A 13,661-nucleotide genomic window follows, 5' to 3' on the forward strand; every position below is an offset into this window, starting at 1 on the left:
ATATGTGGGGGAGAAGGATTAGGTCAATTAGTTTGACATAAAATCATGAGCTGAAGGGCTTCTCATGTATTATACTGTTCTGTGTAGACCACTGAACTATCCATTTCCAATGCAAATTTAAAAAATCTGAAATTGATGAATTGATATCAAGCTATGAAGCTGGAGCATCCCCAAACATATAATGTGGCATTCCTTGAGCTTGTATTTACATCATCGTAACAATGCAGGACAGCGCAACCACCCAACGTGGGAGGGGGTGGACAGCTGAAGCAGTAGGCAGTACCCAGGGTCGCCCCTTACAGACTGAATGCTGGGATCAGCAAAGTGATCATATGTCTTCATTTGGTTTCTCCAGTGTAGAAGAGAACACATTCTGAACAGTGCATGAGATTGGAAGAAGTGCAAGTGAATTGCTGCTTCACCTAGGATTGCTTGGGTCCCTGGATGGTGGGAAGGGATGAGGTAAAAGGACATATGTACCTCACAGTTGTACGAGAAAGTGCCACAGTAAGGTAAGTGGTTGGTGGACATGGAAGACTGGAACAGGGATTTGTGAAGGGATTGCTCACTTTGGAATGCTGGAAGTGGAGAGAAGAGAGGGCGTGAAATGCAGAGGTGGTAGAAACTGCAAAGGACAATCTGCTGAGTGCGGAAGTTGGGAGGGTTAGAATGGTGGACGCGATTCATTGAATTCTTCCTGCTGGGGGTGCATACCCTATCTTGCAAACGGTTCAGTGCTGAAATGAAATGGCATAGACTTGAGTAACAGAGTCCTACTGCTCACTACTTCATGCCCATCTGCACTAATCCTTCTGAGATTGCTTGAACGGCTCTTAAACATAGACTGAGAGATCCAGAATCAACTGCATCCTTTTCTTCCTTACCCCCTTAAGTAAATGTGTAATTATAATTGTATCTGACCCCATCACCTTCTCTAACAGCAAGTTCCTGATATCAACCACACTCTGTTTAACCTTAGGACCCCTTTAAAATTCCTTCTTCTCACCTCAAATTATGCATTCTTGTTTTTGATACCTGTATAATGGGAAAATGATTCTAATTATCTGTCTTATCTATGTCTCTATAATTTTATAAACCTCTATTCAGTCACCCCTCAGCCTCCTTCACTCCAGGGAAAATATTCCTGTTCAATCTCTCCCCATAACTAAAGTTTTCCTGATAATGCCCTGGTAAACCTCTTTTGCATTCTCTCCAGTGCCATTGCATCCCTCCAATTGGGTGGCAACTAGAAATGCATACTCCAAGTGTAGTCTAACCAGTATTTTGTAAAGTTACAATATGAAGTCCCATCTTTTATATCCTATGCCATGAACTTTGAAGGCCAGCATGCCACATGCTTTCTTAACAACCCGATCTCCCTATATTGCCATTTTTAGGGAATGATGGGCTTGAACACCAAAGTCCAACTGTTAGATAATAGTTAGAATCTTTCTTCAGGGAATGGGAGTCTGGAACCAAATGGGACACAATAGATTGCAGACACTGGAATCTGGATCATAAACCTTTAACCTTCCTCGCTCTATCTGGCTAACTTTCCTTAGTTTTTTTCCACCTGTCATCACCAGGTTCCATCTCTGAACTCATCAGCATCACTGCCCCCCCCCCCCCCACCTCAATGGCTGTCAGAAGTGGTAGTGAAGGCAGTTGCAATTACAATTACTGGAGTGTGAACATGCGCCTGAATTCCTAGATTAATAGATTCAAATATATGGATGGTTTTACAACATGGAAACCCGCCCTCCATCCTGACTTGTCAAAGTGAACCAAGATGTCTGTCTATACTAATTTGCATTTACCTGCACTTAGCCCATCTCCTAAATATGTCCTATCTATTGCAACACACATAATACCGGAGAAACTCAATAGATCTGACAGCAGCTATAGAGGAAAATAAACAGTCAACATCAGCTGTTTATTCACCTCCATAAATGCTGTCTGATCTGTAGAGTTCCTGTAGAGTTCGCATTTTGTGTGTTTGCTCTGGATTTCCAGCATCTGCAGGATCACTTGTGTTTATGATTTGTATGTGAAGAGGAAAAAATTAGTTAAGACCAAAGCTGGGCCCTTGAAGACAGAAACGGGTGAAATTATTATGGGGAACAAGGAAATGGCAGACGAGCTGAACAGGTACTTTGGATCTGTCTTCACTAGGGAAGACACAAACAATCTCCCAGATGTAATAGTGGCCAGAGGACCTAGGGTAACAGAGGAACTGAAGGAAATTCGCATCAGGCACAAAATGGTGTTGGGTAAACTGATGGGACTGAAGGTTGATAAATCCCCAGGGCCTGATGGTCTGCATCCCAGGGTACTTAAGGAGGTGGCTCCAAAAATCGTGGACCCATTGGTAATCATTTTCCAATGTTCTACAGATTCAGGATCAGTTCCTGCGGATTGGAGGGTAGCTAATGTTATCCCACTTTTTAAGAAAGGAGGGAGAGAGAAAACAGGCAATTATAGACCAGTTAGTCTGACATTAGTGGTGGGGAAGATGCTGGAGTAAATTATAAAAGATGAAATAGCGGCACATTTGGATAGCAGTGGCAGGATAGGTCCGAGTCAGCATGGATTTACGAAGGGGAAATCATACTTGACTAATCTTCTGGAATTTTTTGAAAATGTGATTATGAAAATGGACATCGGAATGCCACTGGATGTAGTGCACCTGGACTTTCAGAAAGCCTTTGATAAGGTCCTATAGGAGGTTAGTGTGCAAAATTAGAGCAAATGGTATTGGGGGTAGGGTACTGACATGGATAGAAAATTGGTTGGCAGACAGGAAACAAAGAGTAGGGATTAATGGGTCCCTTTCAGAATGGCAGGCAGTGACTAGTGGGGTACCACAAGGCTCGGTGCTGGGACCGCAGCTATTTACAATATACATTAATGATTTAGATGAAGGGATTAAAAGTAACATTAGCAAATTTGCAGATGACACAAAGCTGGGTGGCAGTGTGAAATGTGAGGAGTATGTTATGTGAATGCAGGGTGACTTGCACAGGTTGGGTGAGTGGGCAGATGCAGTTTAATGTGGATAAATGTGAGGTTATCCACTTTGGTGGCAAGAACAGGAAGGCAGATTATTATCTGAATGGAGTCAAGTTAGGAAAAGGGGAAGTACAACAAGATCTAGGTGTCCTTGTTCATCAGTCACTGAAAGTAAGCATGCAGGTACAGCAGGCAGTGAAAAATGCTAATGGCATGTTGGCCTTCATATCAAGGAGAATTGAGTATAGGAGCAAAGAGGTCCTTCTGCAGCTGCACAGGGCCCTGGTGAGACCACACCTGGAATATTGTGTAAAGTTTTGGTCTCCAAGTTTGAGGAAGGACATTCTAGCTATTGGGGGAGTGCAGTGTAGGTTCACGAGGTTAATTCCCGGGATGGTGGGACTGTCATATGTTGAAAGATTGGAGCGACTGGGGTTGTATACACTGGAATTTAGAAGGATGAGAGGGGATCTGATTGAAACATATAAGATTATTAAGGGATTGGACACGCTGCAAGCAGGAAACATGTTCCCGATGTTGGGGGAGTCCAGTACCAGAGGTCACAGTTTACGAATAAGGGGTAGACAATTTAGAACGGAGTTGAGGAAAAACTTTTTCACACAGAGGGTTGTGGTTCTGTGGAATGCTCTGCCTCAGAAGGCAGTGGAGGCCAATTCTCTGGATTCTTTCAAAAAAGAGTGAGATAGAGCTCTTAAAGATAGTGGAGTGAAGGGATATGGGGAGAAGGCAGGAACGGGGTACTGATTGTAGATGATCAGCCATGATCACAGTGAATGGTGGTGCTGGCTCGAAGGGCTGAATGGCCTACTCCTGCACCTATTGTCTATTGATTTGCTGCGCTATCCACTTACCTCTTTAAATGTATTTTGAACATCGTACATGCACTTATTCATCATGCGTAAAGAGAACTTGCTGCTCAGATACCCCATTAAGTGTTTTCCTTCACACTTTTAATCCTTTTCCCATTTTATATTCCACTAACCTGAGATGTAAAGATGTTGTTGCCCTGGAGCTTGAAACGCTCACACTCCACCATTGATCCCTTAGTGAGGGTTGTGTGTGTTCTCCCAGACTACCATTTCTGAAGTCCACAGTCATCTCCTTGCTCTTGCTGACATTGATGGCAAGATTGTTGCTTTGACACCAGTTGACCAGCATACTTGGCTCATAGATGTCTCTTTGTCACCACCTGAGATTCTGTCAACAGCAATGGTGTCATCGGTGCATTTGGATCTGCTAATTAAGCTCATGAGTGTGGAGAGCACAGAGCACACATCCTTCAGGTGTTGATTGTAGCGATGAGATGCTATTACTAATCCATTCTCTCAAAAGGTGGTGGTCAGACGAGAATCGGAGATACAGAAGCTTGGGTTTTGGAGCTTATTGACCAGTGCTGAGGGGATGATTTGTAAATGCAGAGTTGTCATCGATAAGCAGCAGACTGGTGTAGAAATTACTGTTGTTCAGGAACCAGCGGACGTTGTAAGCATAGCTTTGGTGGGACAGACACCCTCATATCTCACTGAACATCTGCTTTTGTCTCGTGTTTTTCAAATATTTTCTATTAGTCTATTGTGTTTCATTTGGTTTCACAAACCATATAACATATAACCATATAACAATTACATCTCGACCCTTCTAGTCCATGCCGAACTTTTACTCTCACCTAGTCCGACCGACCTGCACTCAGCCCATAACCCTCCATTCCTTTCCTGTCCATATATCTATCCAATTTAACTTTAAACGACAACATCAAACCTGCCTCAACCACTTCTGCTGGAAGCTCGTTCCACACAGCTACCACTCTCTGAGTAAAGAAGTTCCCCCTCATGTTACCCCTAAACTTTTGCCCTTTAACTCTCAATTCATGTCCTCTGGTTTGAATCTCTCCCACTCTCAATGGAAAAAAATTATCCACGTCAACTCTATCAATCCCCCTCATAATTTTAAACATCTTTATCAAGTCCCCCCTCAGCCTTCTATGCTCCAAAGAATAAAGACCTAACTTGTTCAACCTTTCTCTGTAACTTAGGAGATGAAACCCAGGCAACATTTTATACTTTATACTTTATTGTCGCCAAACAATTAATACTAGAACGTACAATCATCATAGCGATATTTGATTCTGCGCTTCCCACTCCCTGGATTACAAATATTAAATATTAAAAATAGTAAAAATTAGTAAATGTTAAAAATTTAAACTATAAATCATAAATAGAAAATAGAAAAATGGAAAGTGAGGTAGTGCATAAAAACTGAGAGACAGGTCTAGATATTTGGAGGGTACGGCCCAGATCCGGGTGAGGATCCGTTCAGCAGTCTTATCACAGTTGGAAAGAAGCTGTTCCCAAATCTGGTCGTACGAGTCTTCAAGCTCCTGAGCCTTCTCCCGGAGGGAAGAAGGATGAAAAGTCTGTTGGCTGGGTGGGTCGTGTCCTTGATTATCCTGGCAGCACTGCTCCGCCAGCGTGCGGTGTAAACTGAGTCCAAGGAAGGAAGATTGTTAAGATTAGTAAATCTCCTCTGTACTCTCTCAATTTTATTGACATCTTTCCTATAATTCGGTGACCAGAATTGTACACAATACTCCAAATTTGGCCCCACCAATTCCTTATACAATTTCAAGTGAATTGTGTAAAGTAGAGACTTTATAATGCACTAGCGAAGCTTCACTTGGAATATTGTGAGCAGTTTGAGGTCCCTTATCTTAGAAAGGATAATCACCAAGTAGAAAGATATGTATCTGAATACTTGGTAAAGTAGATCCCTGCTATTTCCATATTTAGTTCAGTGAAAAGCATTTTCATGGTCATGATGCAGGTTTTGATCATTGACAAATTATTGCCCCACAGATGCTGTTCAGTGTACGTAATTCCTCTGGCAGGTTCTTTGTTGCTCCAGATTCCAGCATCTGCAATGTCTTGTATCTTCCTTTGATGCTGCGATGACTAATTACAGCTGGTTTTCCTGTTACTGTGCGTGTGAAATTCTCCACTCGATTTTCCTTCTTTCATGAAATGCTTATGAGTTTTAACATAGAAAACCTACAGCTCAATACGGCCCACAATGCTGTGCCAAACATATACATGTTTAAGGATGCTCTTTGGCGCTTTAGATGAGATAACTGAATGGGGAAGCAGTCCTTTTCATGGGAAAGGTAGTTACTTTCTCTAAAAGTTGTGTCATTTAAATCCTCAGCACATGGTGGCTCTGGGTCAATCATTAACGTTTACAGTGAGGGATGCATTTGACAAAGAAATAGCTTCAAAACTACTAATATTTCAAAAAATGATCTTGAAATTTGATTTTGGAAACTCAATATTTTCAGTGAAGCATCAGAGAAGTAATTCCCACATTTGCTTATAAGTTTGGAATGTGTTAGCAGGGCATAAGGATGTCACACACATTACTATTTTTCCTGCTTTCTCATTAATTTTCCTGGAGTGAGAGACAGTCTTTTTCTTTGGAAGACTCTTCTGTGTGAATAACTTAATGGAACAAAGGTCTTGCAATAATATGTGTTGAGAATAAGGCAGATGATCTTGTAGCGCAGTTAGAGATTGGCACGTATGACATTGTGGGCATCACTGAAATCATTGTGAGATCGTTGTCTGGAGCTTACCATCCAAGCATATGCAATCTATCGAAAGCACATTCAGGTAGGCAGAGGGGCTGGGGTGGCTCTGTTGGTAAAAAAAAAAAAATAAAATCCTTAGAAAGAGGATTAGAAGTTGTAGAATTCTTGTGAAATTGCAAGGGGAAAAAGACCCCTATGGGAATTGTACACTGGCCTCCGAGTAGTTGACAAGATGCGGGGTACAAATTACAATGGGAGATTGAAAAGGCTTGTAAAAAGGGAACTCTTACGATAATCTTGGGAATTCAATATGCAGGTAGATTGGAAAAACGAAATTGGTGCTGGATTCCGAGAGAAGGAATTTGCAGAATGTCAACAAGATGGCTTTTTAGAGTGACTTGTGGTTGAGCAGACAAGGGAACAGACAGTTCTAAATTGCGTGCTGAGTAATGAACCAGGTATGATTAACGTAAAGCAACTTTGAGGAGATGGTGAATATAATATGATAGAATTCACCCTGCAATTAGAGAGGCAGAAGACAAAGTCGGATGTATGCGTACTACAGTGGATTATAGGAAACTACAGAGGCTTGAAGGAGGAGCTGGCCAAATTTGATTGGAAGGGGACACTAGCAGAAATGGTTGCAAATGTCACTACACTCTTTAAGAAAGGAGGAATGCAGAGAAAAGAAATTACAGGCCAGTTGGCATGACTTCAGTGGTTGGGAAGATGTTGGAGTGCATTGTTTTCAGGATGAGGTGTCGGGGTACTTGGAGGCACATGATAAAGTAGGCCAAAGTCAGCAAGGTTTCCTAAAGGAGGAAACCTTGCCTGACAAATCTGTTGAATCCCTTTCTGGAAATAACAGGCAAAATAGACAAAGGAGAGTCACGAGACGTGTTTAGCTTGGATATACAGAAGGCATTTGACAAGATCCTGCACATGAGGTGCTGCAGAAGATTAGAACCCATGGTATTATAAGAAAGGTACCAGCATGGATAGAAGATTGGCTGATTGGCAGGAGGCAAAGAGTGGTTGGCTGCTTGTTACTAGTGGTGTGCTTCAGAAGCCACTCTTTTCATGTTGATGTCAGTGAATTGGATGACAGAATTGTTGGTTTTGTGGCCAAGTTTTTCGATGAGACAAAGATAAATAGTGGGGCAGATAGTGTCAGAAATCAGGGAGATTGTAGAAATACTTACAGATCAGAGTATGGGCAAAGAAGTGGTAGATAGAATATAGTGTTGAGAAATATGTGGTCATGCACTTTGATAGAAGGAATAAGGCTTAGACTGTTTTCTAAATGGGGATCAAATTGGGATATCAAAGGTGCTAAGAGACCGGAGAATCCATGTGCAGGAATCCCTAAGGGTTAATTTACAGGTTGAGTCGGTGTGAAGGAAGGCAAATTAGAAGATTAGAATATAAAAGCAAGGGTGTAATGCTGAGACTGTGTGTGGCATTGGTCAGACCACACATGGAGTATCTTGAACAGTTTTGGGTCCCTTATCTAAGAAAAGATGTGCTGACAGTGGAGAGGGCCCAGAGTAAGTTCACAAAAATGTTCCCGGGAATGAAAGGGTTAACATCTGAGGAGTGTTTGATGGCTCTGGGCCTGTACTCGCTGGAGTTTAGAAGAATGAAGGGGGGATGTCATTGACACGTATTGAAAAGTTAATGGCCTAGATAGAGTGGACATGGAGAGGATGCTTCCTATTGTTGGGGAGTCTAGGGCTGGGGGCACAAACTCGGAACGGAAGGACATCCCTTTAGAGCAGAGATGAGGAGGAATTTCTTTAGCTAGTTGGTGGTGAATCTTTGCAATTAATTGCCACAGACAACTGTGAAGGCCAGGTCATTTGGGAATATTTAAAGTGAGAGTAATAGGCTGTTGATTAGTCAGTGTGTCAAAGGTTATGGGAAGAAGGCAGGAAAATATGGGTTGAAAGAGATAATAAATCAGCCATGATGGAATGGTCGAGCAGACTCAATGGGTCAAATGGCCCAATTCCACTCCTATGTCTTATGGAAAACAAGTTGTATGCAGCAAGAACACTGAGCAGTAAATGTGCATTGTGCTATGTAGAATGATTATGGAGTTGGAATCCAATAAAATCAGGCAGATCATAGAGTAGAATGTTCATGCCAGTAAACTGGGGTAGTATTTGGTGAACAGAAGTATAGGAAATTTGAAGGTGCTGAGTTCTGACACTGAATATCTACACAAATTTAGTACACATGAACAGGATCAGTTTTTAATACCAATCTCCTCAGTAAATAGAGAGAAAACAAAAGTGGCGACTGTGGTTTGTTTTTACTTTTTGCAGTAAAACTATCAGTTGTGCCAAGATGCTTCATGTGGAATATTACACTGCTACAAAGGAGAGCGAAGTTCAATCAGATAGCCACAAACATTGAGTTAAAATCAATGAGTGCTGAGTCTAAAGTCCGAGGGGTCGACTATTCCCAGAAAACCAGAGTAAAGGGTGTTTGCGGTTCAGATGAATCACCAGCAAACATGTTGTGATGTGTTTTTAGATGTGCTGTAAAACAAAAAGCTGGAAATAAAATATGTGCCCAGACGTTTGGGAGAAATATGTAAAGGTAGAGACAGAATATTTCAGTGGTTCCATTTAATATCAGACTGTATACAACATACAACCTGAAATTCTTACTCCTCACAAATGTCTATGAAACAGAAGAGTTCCCCAAAGAACAAGTGACAGGGAAAATGTTAGCGCCCCAAAGACCCCCTCTTCCCCCCCATGCACAATCAGCAGCAAAGCATCAACCCTCTTCCCTCCCGAAAAAGCATCAGCACCCTCCACCCACCAAGCAAACAATAGCAAAGACTTTGATCTACAGTACAACAAAAACTAACTGTTCAGCCGAGAATTCAACATACCACTGGCGCGCTCTCTCAGAGAGCTGTCACTCAGTGAGAGTGGAGACATAAACAAAACAACTTGCTGATTACAGTGTTAAAATCTGCCGCATTGTTCTTTTTCCCAAGTTCTCCAACTCGAGAATCGGCCGCAAACCGGAGAGACAGAGACAACAAAAATCATGAACCAAGACCTCCGACAGCTGATCTGCTGATCCCAATATTCTCTTTTGTCCTGCAATGCTTCCATCAGCGACAATGGTCAGGAATCGGCTTGTCCACAGGGTGACAAAGCTTCAGAACTCCAAAGGGGACCTGTGTCTTCCTCGGTATGATCAAAAAATGGCTGGTCAGAGAGCCCTTTGAGCAGGTCCCATCACCACAAACAAAATCAGTCTGAGTGCAGCTGACAGAACCCCATCCACCTTGAAAAGGAAAGAAAGAGACATTAAATGGAGAAGTTATGAGAACAGATGAGCTCGAAGGAGTTGTTCTCTAGCGCCATCGTAGCTCCTGTATCAGAAGGTTACCTAGAACATAGGGTAAGATAGCACAGGGCCAGGCAGCATCTATGGAAAAACATGTAGTTGACATTTCGGGCTGAAACTCTTTGGCAGGACTGGAGAAGGGTTTTGGCCCAAAATGTCAACTGTACTTTTTCCATAGATGCTGCCTGGCCTGCGGAGTTCCTCCAGCGTTTTATGTATGTTGTTCAGATTTCAGCGTCTGCAGATTTTCTCTTGTTCAAGGTATCACAGGAACAGACCATCTGACCCACAATGTTGATGTTGAACTAAACACTTATCTGCTTGTACATGATCCATGTCCCTCAGTTCCTGCCTATTCATTGTGTCTATCTAGATCTGTCAAGGAAATTTCCAGATTACACTTCAAGGACTCACAGTTGGCACCACTTTTAATGGAACTGCATGTAGGATGTAGGCAACTATAACAGTTTGCATTTTGATGAACAGAATACTCCTGGAACATTCCATGAAAACTCTGTAAACAAGATTACCATTTGTAACTATTGCTATGTGGTGATAAGGAAGTACAGTCCTCATAGATTTATGCAGTGCATTTAATCTAGCAAGGGACACTTTACATTAAAAATGTCATTTTCAAGATGTGTTGAAAAGCTTTTACTGCCCATCATTAAATGCCATCTGCTGGGATATTCCTCAGCATAAGTGTTACTCAGCTGGGAGCTTTAAGATTTTTCACCCTGGTGGCAACTTAGAAAGGCTTCTGACAGTCAATTACCGTTCTTGATCTTCCAGGCAGTGACTGTTACGGGTTTATGAAGACATCTTGGCACACTACTTTAGTGCACCATGGTAATGTAGAGTGGAATCATAGTTGAAAAAATTTTCACCTAGTTATTTGTGTGCTGACCAAATTGAATCTTTATCTGCTAGGTGGTGGTTTCATAGATGAACATCATATATTATTTCAATAAAATATTTAAAAGAAAGCTGCAGACATTTGATTAAATGGTTACATGGTATAAGAACTCACTCATTATAAGTTTGTGCTAAACACTGATCATGTTTGTTGACAGAATCGAAGTTTGATGGGCTTGGTAATCTGGATCATATGTATCACAAGATTGGCAAGCGACTGGATGAAAATTTGAGGCAACGAAGACATGCAAAAGAAAATGATTACAACATTGAGGTGCTTTTGGGAGTGGACGACTCTGTGGTACGGTTCCATGGAAAAGAACACGTTCAGAACTACCTGTTGACCTTAATGAATATAGTAGGTATCTGTACTATGCTGAAATATTTTCAAAACCTCAACTGAGGTAAGAAGTCCAAACGTATGGACTCATGTTGTGCTGTACCAAATTGCATGACTAGGATGTGATATAGTATTTGACTTCTAATCAGAAATATGTTATGATCTTTTAAGATTGGACATGTGTTTTTTTTTTACAATTCAAAGATTGTGTTTTGCCCCACCACCTCTATAGTTTGTCAGTCATCCATGATATTATAAATATGTCTCCACAAACTCAGGTTTGCTGTTAGCTAGCTCAATGAATGTAATCTTTTCCAAAAGAGTCATCATTTACAACAGAGAAAGACTACCCATCTGTCTGTTCTTAAGCTTTTTCCTGGACTAACACAGAAACACTCCCACAGCTCCATGTTCTCCCTCAATTTCTATTGCTTCAAATACTTATTGATCTTTCCCTTAATAGATATAATTATCTTTAACTTAACTGCACATAGCAAACCATTTCATGGTTCAGGAATAGAGTAAAGAGATTTCTTTCAACATCAAATGATGAAAATTTTAAACCTTTCTGATTGACTTCAAACTTAAAGTTTTTTTTTCCTCTGCTTCATCCCATTAAAATCCTACATAATTAAATCTCCTCTAAACCTTGTCCGCTCCAAGTACAAGAGCTTTCATCGATGTGCATGTAACTTTCAAATATTCAGAGGTATTTGAGGACATAACAGACAGAATTTCACATCTCAGCACATTGAGATGAAGAGCTGAAAAGCACAGAGCAGGCCCTTTGTCCCATGCCAACCGAGATAGCTCATCGCATATCCATCCAAATCAAATACCTGGCCAAAGGGCATTTAAAGATTGTAATTGCATGTGCCTCTATCATCTCTTCTGGCATGTCCATCACCCTCTGTGTTGAAAAACTTGCACCTCGTAATTTTTTAAAACTTATTTCATCTAACCTTAAAACTGTGCTTTCTAGGTTTAGGCTCCTGTTTCCCTGGAAAGAATACCGCATGGGAGACGAGTCACAAGCTGCACTAGATCCATCAGATGAGGTTTAGTGAGACTGTGTGGAAGTTGTGGTGTTGGAGACTGTGGCAAGGAGTTACTGCAGGGACTGTCGCTAAGTAGCAAAGAACAGAGACAGTTATTCGATGGGAAAACCAGTGCAACGGTCCTGTGGAGAAAGCCCGTGAAAGAGGGAAATGATATCTTCAGGTAGAGATCTTGTAGCAGGGTACAAGAGTTACACAGTTTTTAAAAAAATCGCAGATTTTGAGAAACTGGTATATTAAACAAAAAACTTAGCAGTCAAGTCTTGCAACATAAACTCCGTTTCTCTCTTCACAAATGAGAAAATCAGTGGATGCTAGAAGTCCAAGCAACACACACAAAATGCTGGAAGAACTCAGCGAGGCCAAGCAGCATCTGTGGAAAAAAATAAACAACCGATATTTTGGGCCATGACCCTTCATCAGGATTGGTGAAGGGTTTTGGCCCGAAATGTCAAGAGTTTACTCTTTTCTGTAGATTCTGGCTGGTCTACGGAGTTTTTCTGGCATTTTCTGTGTGTTGCCCTGTTTCGCTCTTCACAGATTCTGTCTCAACTGATGAGCTTTTCCTGCTGGCTGGCTCTGAGACTCAACAGGGAAGGGCCAGGTCAGGCAGAGTGATATAATGGGAGAGTCAATAATTATGGAGGTTTATAAGACTATGAAAGGCATGAATGGAGTGGACAAGGAGTATCTGTTTCCCAGGGTTGAAATGTCTAATACCAGAGGGCATGCATTGAAGGGGAAAAGGGGTAATTTCAAAGGAGATGCAAGGGGCAAGTTTGTTTGTGCTTTTTTAAAACATGGAGTAGTGGGTGCCTGGGGTGGTGATAGAGGCAGAAAGATTAGGGGACTTATAAACGACGTTTAGATAGGCACATGAATGTGAGGAAACTAGAGGAAATGGACATTGTGTAGTCAGAAAAGATTAGTTAGCCATTTGCTTATTAGTTTAGTTGGTTTGGCACAAAATTGTGGGCCTGTCCCGTGCTGTACTGCTCTATGTTCCAAATAGCGAGTCTGGAGTTTAACATCCCGACCTAAGACTGGGGGCAGAAGGAACAGGTTAAGAAATTGAAGCAAGGTCATGTCGCAGGTGGAGTGAAAAGCCCAGTGAGAGAAAGAGAAATTGCTTTCTTCTTATAAAAAAAGAATGAGATCCAAAAAAATGGAAAGCAGTAGAAGCGCTCAGCAGCAGAAGACAGAGAAACCACGCCAACCTTCGGTATCTCCGAGACTTTCAGTTAGAAATGGGTCAATTTTGAGTAGCTGAGACAGTGGGACAGGACTGGAACAACAAGGAATGTCTCTGACAGGTGCCACCAAACAGGTTAATGTGGCAATGAGAATGTGACAGATTGCAGATCACAGC

At 41.6% G+C, this 13,661-nt stretch overlaps 1 protein-coding gene across 7 annotated transcripts in view; it reads left to right on the top strand.

The window, feature by feature from the left end:
* The window catches only part of adamts3 (ADAM metallopeptidase with thrombospondin type 1 motif, 3), a 370,913-nt gene that overhangs the window by 196,331 nt on the left and 160,921 nt on the right, over positions 1-13,661 (top strand). For all 7 annotated transcript variants that reach the window (XM_072281905.1, XM_072281906.1, XM_072281908.1 and 4 more), the window contains one exon: positions 11,053-11,252. In XM_072281905.1, coding sequence (XP_072138006.1) covers positions 11,053-11,252 — 200 coding nt within the window. The remainder of the gene's footprint in view (positions 1-11,052; positions 11,253-13,661) is intronic.

The sequence above is a fragment of the Mobula birostris genome, chromosome 17 (assembly GCF_030028105.1).
Source record: "Mobula birostris isolate sMobBir1 chromosome 17, sMobBir1.hap1, whole genome shotgun sequence".
NCBI classification, from domain to species: Eukaryota; Metazoa; Chordata; class Chondrichthyes; order Myliobatiformes; family Myliobatidae; genus Mobula; species Mobula birostris.